Source organism: Anneissia japonica, unplaced genomic scaffold, assembly GCF_011630105.1.
Source record: "Anneissia japonica isolate Jap-2015-1 unplaced genomic scaffold, ASM1163010v1 scaffold11779_len1430905_cov172, whole genome shotgun sequence".
NCBI classification, from domain to species: Eukaryota; Metazoa; Echinodermata; class Crinoidea; order Comatulida; family Comatulidae; genus Anneissia; species Anneissia japonica.
Genome location: NW_022740041.1, coordinates 418889 through 442070, shown reverse-complemented (window position 1 = coordinate 442070; position 23182 = coordinate 418889). Strand labels below are relative to the sequence as shown.

General features: G+C 32.4%; 1 protein-coding gene across 2 annotated transcripts in view; it reads left to right on the top strand.

Moving 5' to 3' along the window:
• Positions 1-22216, top strand: part of LOC117118140 (prolyl 3-hydroxylase 1-like) — a 30154-nt gene extending 7938 nt beyond the window's left edge. Inside the window, exons 2-10 of one of the 2 annotated variants that reach the window (XM_033262649.1) lie at positions 4287-4436; positions 5141-5312; positions 6435-6560; positions 7307-7527; positions 8132-8728; positions 16428-16523; positions 17982-18132; positions 19340-19527; positions 19904-22216. In XM_033262649.1, coding sequence (XP_033118540.1) covers positions 4287-4436; positions 5141-5312; positions 6435-6560; positions 7307-7527; positions 8132-8728; positions 16428-16523; positions 17982-18132; positions 19340-19527; positions 19904-20113 — 1911 coding nt within the window. In that variant the 3' untranslated portion in view covers positions 20114-22216. Of the gene's footprint in view, positions 1-4286; positions 4437-5140; positions 5313-6434; positions 6561-7306; positions 7528-8131; positions 8729-15745; positions 15842-16427; positions 16524-17981; positions 18133-19339; positions 19528-19903 lie in introns of both variants that reach the window. The other variant, XM_033262648.1, reaches the window with a different exon arrangement.
• The last annotated feature ends 966 nt before the right edge of the window (positions 22217-23182 follow it).

Sequence of the window (23182 nt, the reverse complement as noted above, 5' to 3'; positions counted from 1 at the left end):
GGAATATCTTTTAAAAAATAAAAAAATAAAGTATCATAATTAATGAATCATTGTGTTAATTCGAGTCATGGTAGCATTAATAAAAGTTCACATTCGTAAACATTAAAGCATCTGTTTTCTGCTTCCTGTATGTTGATCTGAGCCTGCCCAATTGTTCTCTGGTGCTCCCCTGGTTGTCCTATCATTACTTCTAGAAGTTAATTCCAGTGACCATTTCTTCCCTACTGTCAACAATGTACCATTTCCTTCCAGGGACTTTTAATCATGAAGTAACAGGATATCAAAGGCAGATCTAGGGAAATCTCGGGTGGATAACTGGGTTAAAGCAACCAAATCTAACTTTTTGCAATTTTCACTGTCAAAGTACAGTATGTACAGTAAACAAACTTCCTTTGAATGTTTATGAGTGCAATGGGGTAAAATATTTCATGAGGTGATAGATATATTCAATGAGGCATAGCCGAATTGAATAGAACATCCAATATTCCTCCGAATAAAATATTCTACCCTATTGTATGAATGAGAAACATTCATTATTTGTTTTATACAACACTTCTGTATCTCTCCATTATATCAATAAATATATACCTGTACTTATAGGCCCTTGGGTGTAAGCCTAGGCCTGCCTATAGACCTAGCTGTATCTATCAATATCAAAATCTTCTTCATATCTTTTGTCTCAGGGTTTTTGTGAGTTACTTTTTTTTGACTCGGCATCACTTTCATTCAGTAATTTCTCAAAACCTTGTTTGCTCAAAAGTACAAATGTACCCATTAAGCTTAACTTTATGAAGACAGTTTATTGTAAATTTGTAACAAATATTCTCTCACAGAGCATTTCAACATCTTTTGCTGATTAATTTTTTTTCAACTGTTTATGTATATATGGACAAATTATTGATTCCGGAATAATTGAATGAATGAATACACCAGATTGTGGCACAGAGATTAAATTAATGTGTACAGATTTTATTCCTCAAACTACAAAATGTTTAAATACAAGTTGTGAAATATACATTACAAGCCCCTCACTTTTCAAGCAATATGAAAACACCACTTTACTGTACACAACATGACTTCCATTATTTTATTACAATCTGCATTGTGGAGGTAAAGTAACCAAGACCAAACTTAAAATTTAATCTGTGGACTCTTTAAAGAATCTCTTTAAAAGTTCAATACTGTAAATAGTTTGTGTGGTATGTATAATAGTCCAGTGATTTATGACATGCACTTTGTGAAATTTGAGCCATTAGTTTAGATTGAATTGTCTCCAGTCCATTTAATATGTTAAAAAATAGGATTAGTTTTCAGCTGTGGGAAGTCAGAAAAAGTTCACAGTTGGGTCATACCATGGAGGTATAAATATATTTTTATACCTCCATGGTCATACAGTACTTCAAATGTTGTTAGCTAATGTGATTTATATATTGTCCAGATGATTTCTATAAAATGCTGATTTCAAACAACCATTTTGTTTGCAATCAGCATTTTTTTCCCTAAGTAATAAACTCAGGTTGACTTTATTGATGTTTGGTTTCCAGAAAAGCTACATTTTGGTTCAACAAGAAATATTAATTAATGAAGCTTTGAATCATAATTTTTCACTAATCTCTATTGAATTTATATACCTAGAGGGAACATAAAAACTTTATTTGTTTTTGTAGGAATGAGGATGTACACTATGTCTAGTTAATATGGCCTTTCTGTTAAAAAGAAAAAAATAACATGCATTAAAAATGATTGTTTTTTTCTCATTCAGATTATATATTTATAATAATTAGCTTTTGATATCAGAATTTCTTGAAATGTGTTTAATGTAATCATATTTTATTGTTGAAACTTTTTTTAATACTTTAATGGTAAGAAAATCATTTGTCCATTCGTCATCAGGTAAATTACAGTTTGAAAATCATTGACAGACCCATTTTCTCAACACTGTATAGTTTTTTGTGTGTATGTATGGAATGTTAAAGAATGCACTTTTCCCCTGGCCATTGGGTATATATCAATTACAGTATTCACTATGCTCAACCAGATTTTTGATCATCCTCTATTTTCTCAGGCATTTTTTACAGTAGGCCTACTGTACTTGTGAACTTAGCACCTGATATTTTTTATTTCAAACCATATTTACCTCCTACATAGTCAGCTACCATTTTTATCATGAATGAACTTTAACTTCCAAGCTAGAGGGGAAGAATATGACTTGTCGTTCAAATGAACATTATATGGCATTGATGGGGTGATTGGAAATGGCCACAATACAAACATTAAAAAAGAAATGGGGAACTGGGTATTAATAGTAACAACAAATACAGTATGTGTCTCAGGCCTGTAATCAGGCTCATTTGGGCCTTCCTATAGGCCAAGTTTTTACTCAGAAGTGTTTCTTGAACAAAGTTATGATTAAATACTACTAGTACAGTTGTAAACTGTTCAAAAAGGGAGTTCGGCTGAACCACCAAAAAACTCCCTGGTCTCTGTTTACGGGCCTGTGTCTGCTTCATTTGTACACCACAAACCATAGTGGTTTTCTGTATTTCAATTTTAAACTGTTCCTTTCATACTGGCAATAAGAATTAAGTAATAAGTAAAAAACATTAAAAATAAAATTTTTGAAGTAAGTCGGAAACTTAAATTTTCATATCAAGACTACACTAATCTACAATACGAATGTTGTTTGCTTTCTCACACATTGTTTGTTGAGATTAATGTGGCACGTGCTGAGCGCCCTCATATCACCATCTTATGAGTACCAAATGGAGAATCCTACCCCTTAGAAAGGAAAGCTGTTCCAAACTATTTTGATAGACATAAACTTAAAATCAGTTTTGTTTTTTCCATCGTTGCCTACAACGCAAGTTCATGGACGTAGATTTTCTGCTACTGTATACAGTATTAAGCCTATCCGCTTTATCCCTTGAGAGTATATTTTGGTTGTAAAAGGATGACCGAAAGTAGTATAAAAAAAGAACACTTTTCCTTGCAGTATTGTAAGGCTTACATTTCTGGAGATTGTGAATACCACAATACAATTCTCAAGCTTGCCGATTTCTGTTAACTTGGCAAGTCTACTGTATGTAACATGTCTATTATGATTACGGTATGTGTACTGTAGGCTAACTGTCACCCATGTTCAACAGATATGAAGGTATGACACAAGGCAAAAACAACGTAACTTTAACAACAATATAAAAGCAGCTACATTGCTTTGCCATGGGACGGCTGTGCACTAAAGGAATACATTAAGTTTATTGACTTTTTTTATTATGAACATCAGTATTGGAAGCTGCTACGATATTTTTGTAACTTTCTTACATTGAATAAATTTGGGGAAATAACAAATTATGGATTCTGAAAGATCTGTATATTGAACACCCACTTTACCATAATGTTGTTAATATATTCCCCATTTAGATGTCGGTCTTATTCACCTCATTCTTAATACAGCAAACAGCTTGTGTGTATTCAGAGATATAGGAATTGCACATGAGACAGAAATACTTAATAATATTTAATTTAATCATCGATAGTGATACAGAACTTGCTGTAATCTGGTTTACAGTGTTCCGTATCTTTAAGGTACAGGTTCTGTACAGTTAGTACATTGAGTGTTTTTTTCAGCGATGATTAACTTAAATGATGTTAGGACATTTCTAGTTTTTCGTCAATAAGTGTTACATAAGTTTCTGGGATACTTACTTCTCCTCTTCATCCCCAATGTGACACAGGCTGCAACGAGGTCTTTCCATCATATCTGATCTTGTGCTATGTGTTGAGGACTGTTCCATGTCAGACGAAAGCGTCACACCAAACATGATTTTTTTGCTGAGCTTCGCTCTCGAATAAGCACCATGGCACTTGATCGAGAGTATATTACAGCCCTGTGTGTTATAAAACACTTTGAGAAGCAGGGTTTAAATACAAGGGGATACAGTGTTAAAATGAATAAATAACACAATGAAGACACAAGCATTTCTTTATAAATGTTTATTTACGATGATGTAGGACCTACAGTAGGATAGGCCAACTGAACTACGAGAATATGTGAGATAGGTTACATGAGAACCGGCATAGAAAGCGCCACACCAATTTTTTTTATGTAAGCGCTAATCTCGAATATGCGCTCCTCTCGATTAAGCACCGCACTGAAGCCTCCAAAAATGTTATAAGCGCCGCAGCGCTTATTTGAGCATTTACAGTAATTCTTCTGCTATGCTTTCTAGAAGTTCCCTTTATTATTGTTAATAATTATTTGATTTTAAAAAATTATATTCTTTTAGAACTTCCAGTATTCTAGTGCTATATCAGCAGCGTATACCTACCTTCAGGCTAACCCACAAGACGAAGTGATGATAAGTAACTTGGAGTATTATGAATCAATATCATCAAATAAAGACTCATTTGTGGATTTAGAAGAAGAGCCACACCAGGTAAGCATAAAAGGCATATATCATTGATGATTTATTTATTTATTTATAATGACAAATATTTAATTTTGATACAATATTAAGAAGATGATAATGAGTAATACATTGGTCTTGCATATGTACTAAATGGCATCCTCAACCGACAACGAATAACAATAATAATAATAACAAATTAAATTATAAATTAATTAAATTATTATAATTAAATTTTAATTAATTATAATTAAATGATAATAATAACCTGATAACTAACAATACAATTTATCAATTACTGTACATTTATTGTGTATATAGTACTATAAATATTTTAAAAGCAAATTATTTTGATGATGGTAATTTTATATAGCTCATATTGCACAGAGCCTATATGTTATGAGACGTTTAAGCCGCTGTTCCCGTATGCAATGGCCCATGTGACTCATTGAACTATCGCTTCCGCTTTACCTTTACCTGTATAATAGCTCTGTAAACTTCATTCTTTTTCTTTTAAACTAAAGCTTTGTCTACACTATCAAATTTCATCAAAAATGCATCACATAAAATTTGATGGAACATAGAATTGAACACGTTCAACATTTTTGATACAATTAGATGATAAGTGATATGACGTCATCGTACCCTTATATGGGCACATCACATTTTTTTGTCACATAAAATTTGGTAGTGTAGACAAACCTTAATAATTAACTCAAACTATTTCATTCTAGGCGCATTTTCGCAGAGGTTTGAAGTATTACCGGACACAAAACTGGACGGGGGTCATATACGAGATGGAGGAGGCCCTCAGTGCCTACTGGATAGCAGATCTCGAATGCCGGGCACTGTGTGAAGGGAAATATGATGATCGTGACTTTCTCGATCTTTACGAAGCAATATCTAGTAGGCCTAAATATTTAATTTGTTTATTATATTTTTTATTGGCTTTTTCTCTCAAGTCCGTCCCTTGACCCTACAGAACTAGGTTTCCTGTTATGCTGGAAATTGTCAATGTAATGGATGATGAAGGTGATGTTGATTATGGTAACCTTAATCACTCAGTATTAATTTGATTGCTATTCACTGACTGTCTTTGAAGTTTTTGAAAATGGATTGAACTTATTGATATTCATTAGAAAGAGATTTCCTTACTGTATTCTGAGTTTATCCTATAAAAATAATATGAACTACTGTATACTAAAATGACAAACAATTGGCAAGGAACTGTCATTTGGTACCGCTATATCAGTCAATGGTAATCAGATGTCTTTGAAGTTATAATAATTGTGCAATATTAAATATTAATCATATATAATCATATTATCCACCATGCAAGAGACATTATATTTACATTCATCTGTATACTTTTGCAATATCCAAAACAAATTCATAATAAAAAAAATTGTTGGTAGGAGACAGATCAAGATTTAGACAAAAATAGGAACAGTTTGCTTAATCTAGACAACGTAACTTTTTAGTGAAATTTCATTCACCACTTGTCTTATATGCAAATGTCGATTCAAGGGTGGAGATGGGGGGAGGTGAAAGCTTACCCAGTGCCCCCTCTCCCAGAAGAAGAAAAAGAACATTTTTATTTACATTCAAGTTTTTGCCATTTCCAGCAATCTATAGGTGCTCTAATCATAAAATTTCACACCTTAGCCCCTGATATGGCTTAGACCCAACATGTCAAAATATCGAACTGAGCCCCCTTTATTTCAAATTCCTGGATCTGCCACTGGTACATATTGGCAGTAAAGAAATTTTCATCTTAATAAATAGGTAAGTATTAAATCATATCCTATTGTGTGTATATTTAATTTCTATTTAACGGAAAGTGTTAAAATACCCGATAATATGAATATACACACCTACATGGCTATTATTGTACAATAGCTTCTGTATATCCATTGAATTCAGTTGGTAATTTCATAATATTTTATAGAATAATGGTCTGAGAGGTAATATTTAGAAATTTTACATTCTTTAAAAATATTATAATGATTTGATTGTGTTTGATTTCAGACCACTATGCATCCACATTACATTGTAAAGAGGGTTGCGAAGCTGTACTAGCAACATTGGAAGAAGAAAATTATGAGAATTATTTACCGCAACATTTCCATTTCCTGCAGTTTGCATATTTTCAAGGTTTGACGACTTGGTCTTATTTTTATACAATCAATAAAATCTGTAAATGTTTAAAGAAATAGGACTTTGTCCCAGTTTACTTCCACCTCCAAAATGACCCCACTGGAAAGATGTCTTTCGGAACTTGGTGTTTGTTTCACAACAAACATTATTCTTTCCAGGCTGCTATTGTACAACTGATTTTTCTAAGACACAAAAAAGGTTATAAGGAAAAACATGGGCACTCTTATAAGATACAGATTTTGGATTATTTAAAAACTGGAGGGAAAAGGGTGGTTACGCCCAATCCGGACCCTGGCTTTAAAGTATAATTTGTTTAGATTGTTTTATGAAATGATGTTTGCCCTTCTGAATGCTCTGTTCATTCCCAAAAAGGGCAAACATCTTATTGTATTTCTCCTGACGCAAAACGCCATTAGAATAGATTGTGTTAGTTGCTTAAATTTGTTATCGGAATATTAGATTGAAAAAACAATTATATATACTGGGGAATTAATGTGGTCACGAATCAAGTACTGATCACAAAAAATGATGATTCCATCCTTGGGGTCATATTAGAAGCGTCCTTGTCGCTAATTCTACCACTACCACATACTGGACACGATAAGAAAGAAGAGAAGATATCATCTGCTTGCTACCATTGTCAAGATCATTAGCCTACTTATCATTAGAAATCATATTTAAAATTATCTTTTATAATTTTTTCTTGTGCTAATATTTTAAAAATCTTATTTAATTTTTATTAGTTGAAGATATAACGCATGCTACTCAGAATGCTCTTTCCTTCTTGCTGTTCTCACCGGATGATGAGATTATGAAGTCCAACATGAGGTACTATTTAAATGAAGGGATAGATGCTGAGGATATTCGTCCTCGTGAAGATGCTGAAAGGTACCACTCTCGAGTCATGATGGAGAAGAAGATGCTAGCCTTTGCTCGTTTGAGGTTCTGGGGTGAGGATGACGTTGTAAGTATGAGGAGAAATGGTTTGAATCAATCATAGTGATGATGATCACTTTCTTTATCATGTTCATGATTATGATGATAAAGATCACCATTCGCCATCATTCGTCAATAGGGAGAAAAAGTGTGATGTCACATTTCCCGGTTACTGGTTTCGCTGGGGCCAAACAAACCTTGATCGGCCATTTTGTTGTATCCCTAGTGCACTGAATTTTGTAGTACCTTTTAATATCGCTATTTCTGTAACTTATATATTGCATCATCCCCTTTATTTTGGAATGGCACTTATATTAAATAATCTGTTTACCATATATCGTAGGTTCACCTTCATTTTTGAATCACAAGTTATAAAAATTAGCATTTTAAAATAACGCCATCGCGCATTGCTGTTGGCGTTGGTGTTATCACCTTCATAATCATAATTATCACCTTCATCTATTTCCTTGATCACTATACTTGCCATCATTATCACCATCATCGTCATGATTGTATTCATCATTACTATCATCATGTTATTCACCATGATGCAATACTTTAATTTTTACTACATGTTGTTGTATTATTGGTTGATTATTATAATAATTTGATATTCATAAATTTTCATGTAGGTATACAATGACCCTTTGGAGAAGCCCTCTGTCACAGAATACATGGATGAAGACGATAATAACAAAGAAATAGAAGAATTGATTCAGAGAGGGAAGGAGTTGGAAAAGTTAAAAGATAAATATAAGTTCAATGATGAAGAAGATGAAAGTGATGAATATGTGGAGACCGATGATACACATGAAAGAAGTAACAATGATGATGATAATATAGAAGATAAAGAGAAAAACTTGGATGAAGAAAAACCAAACACTAGTGATGAAGAAACAGATGTTAATGATGTAGCAGATAAAAGCATAACAGATAACGGTCATTTTTTAGATGAGCGTCCCGCTCCACCCACCGAGGTTGAGCGGGATGATCAAAGAACTACAAGTAACAATATTAAAGAAGATAAAGATAAAAATGATGCAGTGATAATTCCAGAATCAGAAAAGACTAAAAGTAGTCGGAAAAAAAAGCAAGTACGCAAGGCTGTGGCATTGCTGGATGGCATGAAGATTACTAGAGACGAAGCCTCGTTAAGAGGGAAGAACCGTGTCGTAGCAGACAAATTAACGAGTCAAGATGAGTGCAAATTATTACTGGACCTTGCTCAGGTGAGAATTGTCTGAATAAGCTAAAACAATTCAGTCTTGTGTTGGCATGGTAACACAAATAACTCTGTTTATTCAGTATACTGAATAGAAGCTTGTTGATAAATCGTTTCCTTTAAAAAAAAAATTAAATCGGGATAAATAATAGCATTTTAGAGAGTAAATGTTAAATAATATCTCAACTATTCTGTAAAGGCGCAGCTTTTGCTTTATCGAATATGTTACAGGGGTCCCAAGTTTTTAAATTATATTTTGCTACGCATGGTAATACCAATCAGCATTGACACAATTGATTAAATATCTAGTAAAACCATGCAAAAAATTGTGGGGGATGGCTTACTTTCCAGGAAATTCTTGCTTGCAGGAGTGTGGGAGGCCTTCCCGATTCTGGGAGACTCACTTGACTTCAGGGATGAATTGTGACCCATGATCAATAATGATAATGAATAGGATGTTGATGTTTAAATTCAAAATACTGGAAAAATATAGTCCAACTATTCCTCCAAGACCAAAATAATTATCAACAGTTTCTCAAAGTTCACAAGTGATAAGCATTCCTGAATAGTTTTGTTGAGCTTAATGTTTTGTAAGTTAACTGCCGTATTCCCACTTGTTATATATTTTCTGTAATGGGATTCTGTATAAGCAACTTATTTGTGTTATCAACCTCCTATTAAGCCGGGTAGTCATTGCGTTGCACGACAGTCGTACAACTGTCAGCCGACGAATCCAACTCCGTTCCCAGTGCTGTTGCGTTCTCCATAGAATTGCGTCAACCTACGACCGTCGTGCCCAGTGAGTGCCTGGCTTTAAAGTGCTATAGAAGAAATGCAATCATGAATATACACATTAAAAATTACATGATTCAAAATCCAAGCACAACATCACTGAGATCAGACATATTATTGATATGCTATCTTCATATCTTTGTTGTAGCTGTAGACATTGCATGTTTGAACTTGAGGCTATTAAACATTTGGGAATATTGTCAGGAAATCTATCATTTAAAATTTTTTTATATCTCTGAAACATAGTAAGAATTATCTAGTCTCAAAATGACGAAATTATAATCTCAAAGTGACATAATTCATTATTTTTTATGTACATTTTTTTTTTCATGGGAATGGGGAAGTGGGTCAGCCTGGAGAGGGATCAGTAGAGTGCTCTATAAGTGCTATAATTATTATATATTATATGTATGAGGGCATCAAAGGAAAAAAAAATGAAAACAAATGGCCTTAATATCAAACACTCAATTCTACATGTTAATTCATCAGACATGCAAATTGTTCATTAATTAATTAAACTAATGAATCATTTCTGATATCAGTGCACTGCATAAATCTAATTTTTAAATCCAGGTTCAGGAGGAAAAATTAATTTTTGATACACTGTATAACTGATTTTTCTAAGACACAAAACTCTGCAACAGTTAATGACATACACATCTTTGAGTACTTAAGAACTAGGGGAGGGTGGTTACACCCAGTTGTTAAATATTCAAAATTTTGTATCTCATTTACCATTTCTGAGTTTTTTCTCTGGACTCTGGCTTTATGTTTTTGCAATGATTTATTGAAATAGCTAAATTGAGAATGTCATGATCTTTTATTTTTTTCATTAACAAGGCTTGTTATCATTTTTATTTTGTATATGGCATGTATTTCACCATGTTATCATATCCATTCATTTCTTTTTTATTCCTAATTTTAACTCATATTCATTGTAATACTGTAGGTGATTGTACAAATTGATAATGACTTCATGTTTATTTTCGTTTTAGAAAATATTTCATTCCATTGATTCACATATTTCTTTGTATGATATTATAAGTCATTTTTATAAAGATGTACCATTTGTGATTAAATCTGGAAATCCCTCTTAAAATTCAATTTAAAAATGTCATTAAAATCGAAGGAATCAATCGGGCTTGGGCAACAAACAAAAATTTTTTTTGGTCTAATAGCTTTTCCAATTTGACAACAAAAACCCAATAATTGATAGTTCATGGTTAACTACAGCTGTTTAAGATCTATGCAAAATATTATAATATAATTGGCAAAAATGTATTTCAATTTAGAAAGTAAAAACTGACTTAAATATTCAAACATTTGCATTTATTTTTTTAGATGAAAACAAATGGTGTGTCTTTAATAAAAGCATCATTATATATTTTTTTGTTTATTATTAGGGAATGATCTTTTAAAGAAATAATTAATATTTGTATTATTTCTTTTATTGCACATTCCAGGAAATTGATACACCTAATCCTCTTTATAAATCAACATTTCAAGAACATATTGTTATTATTAATGTTATTATTTTAACTTATTAAAAAGTAGTGAGCGTTATGAGATCTCATACCATACCAAAATATGCAACCATTTCTCATTATAACATATAACATTAATTTTAAGAATAATAGCTGTGCTCCGAATCTCATAATATTAATAATGATGAATATTTGGGTTTTTTGATAATTATGTTACCATTAGCAAACAACTACTGGTTTTGCTGATATATTTTATCCACAGGTATCGAAACATCTTCATCACAGGTTATTAAAAAAAACAATGTCCTCTGGAATCAAGAATGGCGTGTAATAAGCCAATTTGTAGTTTCAACTGCACAAGTCCATAGTGAAGGTCAATCGACATAAGACAAAGCAAAATTAATTCTTTGTCTCACGTCAGCCGTTTGCGTTGAAAAATTATTGTTAAAATTTGCGCATTGAATTTTCGAAAATTCCGATTTTTTTTTTTAAATGACTGTTCTGCGAGTCTATCAATAAATTTCAATGACGCATGAGGCAACTGTCTCGCTACTTATTTTTGATTGTTTTTTCACTGTACAATGTGACACTGCATACATAGCGATCACAACAGGCCATGTTTTGTGTCAGTCAACGAGCTGATTCTCTGGTGTTTTATTGAACATACATAACAATATAGTTTTTGCCGAGTTTTTTTATAATTTTTATATTGCAAAGTGCATTCTTAGAGTTCGGAACCATTCAACACTCTTCCTGCAAAGCATAGGAAAAATAGAAATATACAATAAATTTGACAAAGTCCATAAACTATACTGTCTGGATTATCTGCTTTAGCATTGAGCTGTAGAAAAAAAAACATTCCGCATTGAATTTTTGATGTGAGACAAAAAATAATTTAAAAAAAAAATGCCTCATTCAACTTTAAATTTTTCAAGTCAGAAGTGACGTGAGACAAAGAATTAATTTTGTTCGGCCTATTAAACATGAATCATTTATTTATTTATATATTTTTTTTTTTTGCATTTTGTGTAGAATTGAAATAGAAAGTTTTTACTATATTTGAACAATCATTATTAAAGAATGAGGATATCAAGTTTCTTAGTGCTTATTTTGATTGTAATTGTTATTGGTGTTATTGTATAATATTGATATTTTATTACTGGTGAGAATATTTATTATATTATTTTAAATAGTATTATAGTAGAACTCTTAAATTTATTATAAGCTTTTTTTATGTTACTTTTTTCATTAATATTATTATTTTTATTAATCATCAACATCATAGTTACTATCATCATTAGCAATATTATTTGTATTATAAGGCATTATTTTTATAGTTATGTTGTATTTGTGTTTTCTTGTTTAATTTTATCCTAAAACACATGCATAGAGTATATACAAATGTTTGAAATTACAGATTAAGACAAATTAAAATATAGTTAAAAATATATTTTATTTCTTTATTCTCCTGAACTTGATAGCATTATTATAACTTATTTGGCATTCCTTAGCCATCCTGAACCATTTGGACATTTGGGCCTCTTTTTGCAATTCCATTTTCTTGTGTTGCTGGTGTGCAAGTTATTCGCATCGTTTGGAAAAGACGTTTAAGCCATTGGTACCATACATTACTATGCTTATGTGCATGCTAAAAGAAACTCTTATAGGAGGGAAGAGTAGAAGATTAGCTTAGAGTGTACAGAACTATTAACCACAAACCTAGCATAATGGGTTCATGAAGTTCTTTACAGGCTTGTAACAAAGAGAGGGTTTTCTATTGAGAGCCTGGGGCAGGAGGGTGCCGAGGGAACCTATGTATAAGTCCTGGAAAAGATCTCTTTTCCTACAACAGGTCCAAGAAAACATTTTTTGTTTTGAGGGAAGCCACTTGATTTTATGCATCCCATAATATATTCCTAATGGAAAATGGTGAAGATTATCATGCTTTTTCAGTGGTGGATCCAAATGGGAAGGGGAAACTTAATTATCAGAAGATACATGAGGAGCTAGCAGCAGTGACCTAATGAAGAGGCGGAAGCTCAGAGAAACGTGTGCTTGCATTCTATTTTTTTATTTGTGGAAGCGGTTTGGTGCAGTGTGAAAGGTTTGGTTTCCCAACCTCGAGGTCGGGGTTTCAATCCCTCGCTGTGCATTTCGCTTGTGTCCTTGAGCAAGACACTTTATCTGCATTGCTTCTCTCCACCCAGGAGTATAAATGGGTACCTGGTGGGGTTGCTCGCTCCTGCGCTGAATACAGCAGCAACACTTAGCATGTGGATCCAATGACCAGGGACAGAAGCGCTTCGTATCTGCAAAGAAAGGCGCTATATAAATAAATATGATTAGATTAGATTAGATTTCAATACCTGACATTGGTATATACATTAAAATTTCAAAATTTAGTAGAAATTTGGGAGAGGGCATGTGCCCTCTCTGTTCCCTTGATCTACCTCTGTTTTTGTTTGCAAGTGGGGTGTTGGGGGTTAGTTTGGTTTAATAGCGGGGATTCTCTCGATCAAGTGGATTCAGCCAAAATACGAAAACCTCCTTGTTACAGGCTTGTCTTAAACGAAACTCACAAAAATTAAACTGCATAGATATAGTATAACTTGTGCATGTTAAAAGTATATAGCCTTGTAAACAACATGCACATTTTGATACCATTTAATTAAGAATTTGACAGACTACTGTATTATATATATTTAAATAAGCTTAATCCAAATCATATAGCACCCTCTATAGCAAGCCTGTAGTGTCACAGTAAAGAAATGTATTATAGTTTTATAGTTGAATATATTCAGGCCAATCAATAGTAGTACAAACTTATTGATAGTAACTTTATATCAAATTTATGTACCATAAATTTGTACTGGGGAAGCAGAAGGGATTTGCAGACAAGTATGTACATACTGACCCCAGCCCAACCATGATTGGGCCATGGTTGAATGTTTCTTTAGGCATTATTTTATATTGCCTCCTCAATTTAAAATTATTACCAGTTTCCTTGGGTACTGCCCAAAATCAGCCCAATTTTGTGTTCAAGAATGGTAGTCAATTTCCATTTATTTCAGTCTCAACCAAGATATTTGTTTTTTATTTTGAAAAAGCTTACTTGCGTCTGAGTGAGCATGCTAGGATGTTTCCCGAATCACTTTAACAAGGCCTTTATATAGGCTTATACACATCTTGTCTGCATTGTTTTATATTGCTTCCTCAATTTAATATGAAAGTTTCAAATTCAGGGACTTAATTGTTTACTCTCTGTGTGATGAACTAAAATTTGATTGCACACACTCCTCCGTAGTTAATATGAAAGATAATGCGTAAAATCTGACCAGATAAAAGCGATGTATAAATAAAAACAAAAAGTTAAGATAGTTAAAGAAAAAATAGATAGTTAAAAAAAAAAGATAGTGGAATTTTTTGCTTGTATAAAGTAAACTTTGTTTGCCATCATGTTACTGTTCTTTTTCGCAAACAGAACAGGAGTTCTCAGGTACCGTAAGGACCCACTCAGGGTTTGCTAGACGAGATCAATTTTCTTTTTAAAACCTAATTATAATCTTTGCTTTATTTTTTTTTCAAATTGTTATGAGATGAGATTGAATATATTTTATAGAGTGATAAAAATAGATAAATTGCAGAGATAATGGCCAAAAGACCTCAGCAGGCAACACAAGAAATTTAACTGATGATTATATAAATGATGCTGAATACTGTTTAACAAACCTTGATAAAAAAATATCAATAATTCCTTTTCTTTTTGAAGGTTTTTTTTATATATATTCCAAACTTCATTGCAATTTAATAATGTTAAAGTTGCTGTTTCATCTTGTTTACATTGTTCATCAATAATTGATAACTATCATCATATTATGAAATTATTACCATCGTCATCACCATCTTTACATCTCTATCGCCATCATCATCATCATCATCATCATCACCACCACCACCACCTTTTATATGGTCATCAACTTCACCACCATCATCATCAACATCATCTTCATGTCGTTACTAAATAATGATTGTTATATTTTCATCATAACTCTCTGAGATTTGTAACAATAACCATATCCACAACATTGTTGTAATCATATTATTAATAACAACTAATATATTTTAATTTCACATTCTAATACTGTAGCACTAATGTCCGTCTGCATGCAGTATACTTAACTGAATTTATGTACCATAAATTTGTACTGGGGAAGCAGAAGGAATTTGCAGACAAGTATGTACATACTGACCCCAGCCCAACCACGATTGGGCCATGAATGTTTTCTTTAGGCATTATTTTATATTGCCTCAATTTAAAATTATTACCAGTTTCCTTGGGTACTGCCCAAAATCAGCCCAATTTTGTGTTCAAGAATGGTAGTCAATTTCCATTTATTTCAGTCTCAACCAAGATATTTGTTTTTTATTTTGAATAATGGTCATCAACCATATGGTCATCAACTTCACCACCATCATCATCAACATCATCTTCATGTCGTTACTAAATAATGATTGTTATATTTTCATCATAACTCTCTGAGATTTGTAACAATAACCATATCCACAACATTGTTGTAATCATATTATTAATAACAACTAATATATTTTAATTTCACATTCTAATACTGTAGCACTAATGTCCGTCTGCATGCAGTATACTTAACTGCATTGTCACTGCACATCCTAATAACTCCCCGCTTATCCCACCGATGGTTTATTGTCTGTACTTCCGTTAACTTACCATTTAGATGTCAACAATTCATGGTGATGGATATGATGATGATCCTTTCCCGCATACCCCTTTTGAAAAGTTTGAAGGGTTGCCTGTTCTTGCCGTGGCCATGGTGAGTAAGTTGGTTCAGTACATAAATTCTTAAATTTGGTTTGTAGTTTTACCCCTTGGGCACGGTAGGTACATTTTTAAGTCTCAGTTCTTTTAGATTTTTAGCTTTCATACATAAACTTTGGGGTGATATCATTTTTCTGATGTAAACTTTGCACGGATATTACTTTTTAATTATTTTATAGTTGAATATCTGCTAGAATGCCTTTAAAGTTGAGTGGATTGTGGTGTAGAAATTTCACACAATTGAAATGCTCATTCATTCATGAGTGGCTGGCTGCGAAAATTATAGAAGCACTGTAAAGTTATAAAAGCGAAATTATCCAGAAAATGATATTCCTCAAAAGTGTTTGTAAAAAGGTGGGTATAAAATCTTGTTTATTTTCATTTTTCCCGTGAATAATTTTTAAACGCTTTTTATTTCAGGTGTAGTATTAACTTTTTCTTCAGCTGCTTTTAATTCTGTCAGTACCAGCAGGTAAGGAATTACTAACCAAACATTTTACCTCCCAAGGCACGTAGTGTGTGACAGTGGAAACCAACAAGTGGCGTTGTTTATAACGTAATTAACATTATTTCATTTGCAGACGTATGCCTACCCAGGGGACGGGTATCAAGGCAACCTCCACCCTCACAGTTCACACGAATCTTTTAAAGGTATCGATATTTTGGAGGTGGTTCTTGTAAGTATGCAGAACCTGTAGATTTTACGAGATCATAGGAACAGACACTAACAATAACAGAAATGAATATTCAATGGAAATGGAATTCTAATTTGTTTGCTCTCCTGTCCTTATTTATTATTGAAATGTAATCTGGTAGTTATTAATATACATTTGATGACATTGAGACCTTGTAAAATACTGAGGTAAGAATTATATCATAATATGAATTTAAATGAAGGAATGATTGTGCATAATTTGATTTAAATTTTACACCTTGATAAATATTAAACAACAATTTCTTTTTTAATGCATTCAATGTGATCAGATAGTATAGCTTGATATAATAGTATAGCTTGAATAAATTATTATACTGGTATATGATGCAGAATGCTTATGCCAACAATACCTACCTTTTTAAACACTATGAAAAATGTACGAATATTATGTTAATTAATATTGAAAATGTCTATATGAAAAAATGATAGTGATAACTTTATGTGCCAAACTTGAAATAATATTATTTTATTAATAATGTTCTCAACCACCCGACCTCAACATAGTTTATAAATTTATTCTAATTACGCCATTTTGGAGAATTTTTTTTTTCCTGTGCTGTATGGAAAACGGATGAACAATTAATTATGATAATCGCTCAAATAGTTATTATGATGTTTATGATAATAATAAGCATAATTAAAATTATGCTTATAAAACTAACAACTATAATAATTACTGTATAGTTATATAGGCCTCATTAAAATAGTAATATTATTAATCATTCTCAACCAATGAAGTACACCTTATAATGTCCCTTCAAAAATAGAAATAGAAATTACAACATTGTTTTCCCAGAGCCTTTAAAACCCTTGTTGATTGTAGAGGAAGCGTTGTTTTAATCTGTAGTATATTATCTGACAAAAGCTCAAATTTTAATACTGGAGTTTCTCTGATACACGCCCACCTCCTACTTGCGTTCACCTAGAGTATAATTTGAATGAGTAACTCTGTTGAATTTACATACTCCTAAGTTGGAAGATATCCCTTCCGGGAGATCTGGTTAAATGAGCTTTCTTGACATATTTAATTTTATTTTGCTGCGCATGTGGTGTTGATACCCATCAGCACTGTCTGCTTTGAGACAATTGATAATAAAGTAGTAAAAACATTCAAATTATATGAATTTGTGGGAGCTGAGTTATTTTCCGGGAGATTCTTGTTTTGCTTGATATTCGGGAGACGATCCTGGAAATTCCGGGAGACTTGGGATGATCCCTGCATGATTTTGAAAAAGGAACTTTTGATTGGTCTTCTCTTAAGTTGAATTAAAATTTGAACTGGGATTCCTTGGGTATAAGCCCCCTGCCCAAAATCGGCCCAATTTGTGTTCAAGGAGAGTGGTCTCGTATACCGAAGTAACTATCCAATGTCCATTTATTTCAGTCTCAAATTCAGATATTTGTTATTTTCTTTTGACAGTTTGCACGGGCCAAGAAGATTCCTCATGCTATGGCTCAAGCTTACTTGGATCTGAGTGAGCGTGCTAGGATGTTTACAGAGTCGTACTTCAATTTAACAAGGCCTTTATATCATTCTTATACACACCTTGTCTGCCGAACAACTGAGCCAGGTTAGTGTCCTATTTTAATTCCATTTCCACAATTATAAATTATTTATGGCATTTTTCAAGAAAATATAATTTCCAGGAAATAGAATGTGCAATTTGCTCAAATATATCTCCCTTTCCAATTTTACAAAAGAATTGACAAAACAAACAATACCAATTGAGTTACTAAAATAGAAAGTGTCTTGTAATAGAGTTAAGTTTTAGATTTGAAATGATGTGCAATCTGGGACGTATACTAATTATCCACGACATATGACACAACCTGCAAAAGGGTACTGTTTCCCTTTTTCTGCGATGTCATGGCGCATAGAGATGCAACAGCGCATCACAGTATAGCTCTGCAGCAGTGGTGTACCAGCAGGGGGCGGGGGAATTTTTCCTCCTGACGTCCGATGCACGACTAGGATGTCGGATCAAAAATTAAAAAAATAATTTGTCTATCCAGATAAACATTAGTTGACTGCCAATCCCTAATATTGTGGTCTAAAAGCAAAATAAACCCTACATAGAGTTTTTAATCCGGGACTCGGATCCCTCCGTTGGACATGGCTATATTGAGTTCATAACTACAGTATTATGTATTAATTTGTTTCTGATGGGTCAGAAGAATGTTTTCTCTGATTACAGAATTAAACTTTTTTTTGCATTCCAAAAGTGACCTCCATGAATGCCTAAATACTATTAAACTTGCAGACACAAAATGTCCAAGCGTCACAGATTGCCTTGTATGATTGTATGTGATCGAAAAACTATTTTTAATTAACATTTGGATTTGATAATAAACATATTTACCATTCATAACAACAAATGATATTGTATTTGACGTTAACAGTACACGGTGCTCAAAGTAAACCCAGATTATGACCATATAATGGTTTTTGATTGGTTGAGTGAAGATTATGTATGAAATCAAATTGCTTTTTATCAATGCTTCAATGAATCCACAATTTATCCAGAGAAAAAGTGGAATAACTAAAGAGGACAGTGACAAAGCAAACACGACAATGAAGAAATATCCAAAATAGCAACACTATCACCAATAATACACAACAAATTAATGACTGGTTGCCAAGAGCAACTGTCATTACCAATGTACTTTTTCAATTTTGATTTGAAAATATTCAATCGTAATTGAATGATGGTTTCAAAATGCAAATGTATCGTGTTCAATATTTACAAAGACGGTCTACAAATTTTTTGTTTTATCCAGGTGCTCCGGTGGATCGTAAAGACCTAAGTCATCCTGTGCATGCTGACAATTGCCAGCTGGATGAGAATGGTGATTGTCACAAGGTGCCCCCTGCATTTGTCTGGAGAGACTGGAGTGCTATCACATATCTAGGGGATGACTTTGAGGGTGGAGATTTTATTTTTTCAAGTAATAAATTGCAGATTCAGGTAAAGTGTCGAATTGTTTGCTTTAAATAAATAAGGGTACAGCATATGCCCCCCCCCCTTTGTATTACTAGTGGTATTTAACATTGACGGGTGAGGGGTCTGTGTGGGGTTTGGTATGTCAGAGGTCTTAAAGATAAGCTGTGACTGTGATTATTTTTTTTTTTTTTTGCTTCATGAGTGTTTATTTTGATTTTATACTTAGCAAGTTCCTAATGCTTTTTGAGGATGGGTGGGCAAGGGGTCTTTTTTGGGGGAATTGCACCTATGTATTTGTCAAAGAGAAATATTCATCTGTTTTCAGTGTAATTTCAAAAGAATACAAGATCAAAATATTTTGTCCACCAGATCACAGCAGCTTCATTCTATCTCTTTACAGTCAAAAGTCAAACCAAAATGTGGACGTATTGTCGCATTTTCTGCAGGTGAAGAAAATTTACACGGCGTTTTACCAGTTTTAAGCGGGCGTCGCTGTGCAATGGCATTATGGTTCACGCACGATCTTCGTTACATGGAGTTGAATCGATACAAAGCACAGAAAATCCTTTCAAATATGAAAGAGGAGATGAATCGGAAAACAGAATTATGAAGCTGTTTAAAAATGAATGTTGTTTTATTTAGTGTATGATGAGCATATAAGCAAAGTGAGGTATGAACACTGGATTTTTATATCTGTGAAAAATGGTCAGTTAACAGTGATGCTTTGGGAATGTATATGCTGGCTCATTTGATTCTACAGGTAGCCTTAACTGGGTTCCCTCGGCCTAGTGTTGTTAATTGCTCCTGGCTTTAATGAGGTCGTATCTGCACACACTGCACTATGCAACATTTTATTTTCTTATGCCTCAGTCATCAAAATGTTGTCATTCTCTTGATGCCAAACACAATATCTGCAGCCTTGGAGTTGTTTTTTAATTATTATATTTTTTTAAAATTAATTTTTTTAACGATTTTTATAGACGGTGACCCTTTTACCCTCTTAAAGATATGAACTAGTTTATATGTCAATCATGACATCATTACATTTACTGCAATTTGATTTTCCTAAACCTACATATGATACGGCAACAACACATGCCCAGTGGAGGATCCTAAATTTTTCAAACTGGGTGGGGGTTGGGCACAATATTTTTAGAATAATTATTTCAATACATAACATTTATACGCATTGAAATTTTAAAATTTAGTGCTCCCTACTGGATCCACGTCTGGCACAGATTGCCTCTAATTAGCTACAAACATCTTAGCGCCAGTTACACCTCAATGCAGTGGTAATGGTTCGAGTATGCATGAGAAAGAAGCAAACCTAAAAACATGAAATTGGTTTTCTGAAGAGATGAATTTAGGAAGTTCATAGATTCTAAGGAACCCAAAATACAAGTGCAGACAAAGGAGAAAATAAAAATAAAATTTTATTGGTGAATGTAAAATAGGATGTACAGAAAAGATAAAACAATGAATAATTATAATTCATGTTAGGAACAGCTTAAATTAGAAAAATATCTATGGCTCATTGAAAGCTGACTGTCCCAAAGAGTAATTACAAATTTAGATATTATACAAAATAAAAACATAGCAAGGGATTCAAAATCCAGTACAAAAAGCACATTTCATATTAGCTGAATTAATCATAATTATTTTTATGAATAAGGCAAGATTTTTTTTCCTTGTTTTGCATATTTTTTTTAAAGATTATTGGAGGAGGGTGGAATAAAAATGTTAGTAATTGATTGATGTTCCACATTGAACATGCATGCTTCATGTTGATGCTCCCCAAGGAACATGCATACTATACATTGATGTTCCCCAAGGAACACGCATACTACACATTGATGTTCCACAAGGAACATACATGTTTCACATTGATGTTCAACATGAAACTTCTTTGCTGCAGCTTAACATTGATGCTGTACAACAACATGCAAACCTCATATTGATGTTCCTAAAGGAACATTCTACACATTGATGTTCCACAAGGAAAATACATGGTTCTTGTGGATGTTCCACAGGGCACATAACATGGTTCAAATTGATATTTTAAAAAAGATGTTGTTTTCTTATTTAGCCAATAGTTTTGCCAAAATCATCCAGACAAAGGAGAAAATAAAAATGAAATTTTATTGATGAATGTAAAATAGGATGGTTAAATTCTTCAAATTTATATAATTAGGAAGAAATATACATATCTTATCTTTGGAGATTTCAAGGCAGCGGACGGCGTAATAAAAATAAAGAAAATATATGTATTTAAAAATGTACAATACAAGGTTGTAAGAATTGTCATTCAAACAAGCGGTATTGTTTAATTTGGTGCTACCAACTCAATGTGTTTTAATTAAATTTATGCTTAAATCTATATTTGTGCTGATTCATAAAAAGCTGTTGTTTGCATTTGCTTTTGCACTCAGGGGTTTTTAACAATATTTAATAATTAGTATACTTTAAAATGTTTGCTTTAACAATTTTGTTGGTGCTATACTTTGTAAATTAGCATAGTGTATTTATATTTAAACAAAAATTATTTTCTACCCAAAAACATTTTTTTTTATAGTTGCCATTTCTTGTATCCATATTTTATATTAGGATTTTTGTAAGAAAAAAAAAATTTTATTGTAAGAGTAGAATATTTCACAAGTGCAAGTTGATGATTTTGAGAATAAACATAGAACACGGATAAGAAAATCCATCACGGGAGTATGTTTTGTGTATTTATTTTTTGTGTACAAACAATCCGTTGCTTAATGTTTCATAAATAGAATCATTTTTCAATATTCAATTATTGACTTGAAATAATGTGCTTTACTATTCCTTTTTATGCAATTTCTGTTTTCAGTATTTCATTATAAGATATGTTTGTTATTGCTATTATTATTAAAGTTTAGTTTAGTTTTTTTTTTAGTGGCTATATGCAAAGATTAACATTAGATGAAAACAATTGAGCAACAACAGAATACACAAAATCAAAACAAATATTTAAGAAACATTTGGAAAATGAAATTGAATCAATAGAGAAAAAGTACAGTACACAATATAATTTCTTGATAGTATTAGTAATCTGAATTAACTAAATAAAAACTATGAACTTAAAACAATCTGCACTTAGACAAAAGAAAGGCCAATTAAATTACCAAGTAAATTAAAAAGACGGTGAAAGCTTACTTTTATTCTAAGAGTGTATTTCACTCTTAAATGGTGCCTACAGTGATAACCCAAATTTCACTCTATATCGAGTGAAAATTTACTCCTAAATCAGTAAAAATAATATTCTTAAAGATAGAAAAAAATAGTAAAATTCATTTTAACATAGTGAAATCTATCAGGAGTGATTACTCTAAATAGGCACTCTTTCGCTATTTTCACTCTTGCATTTTGAGAGTATGAACACTAAAATCTTTTATTGAGTCTTAAGTTCCTGTATGAACGTCTACAAATCGATTTTTTTTATCAAGTATACATTTCACAGCACAGGTGAAATGTCAACTATAACCTCCAGTAGGAAAATTATTTAATAATGACAATAATGTAATTATAATTATCTACTTCCATATACTTATATGGTTGACTGCAAGACACTGATATATAATTGATACATTGATATTTTTATTTTGGGTAGATACCTTCATCGAGTATACAAGTATGATAGGATAGAGATTAACTC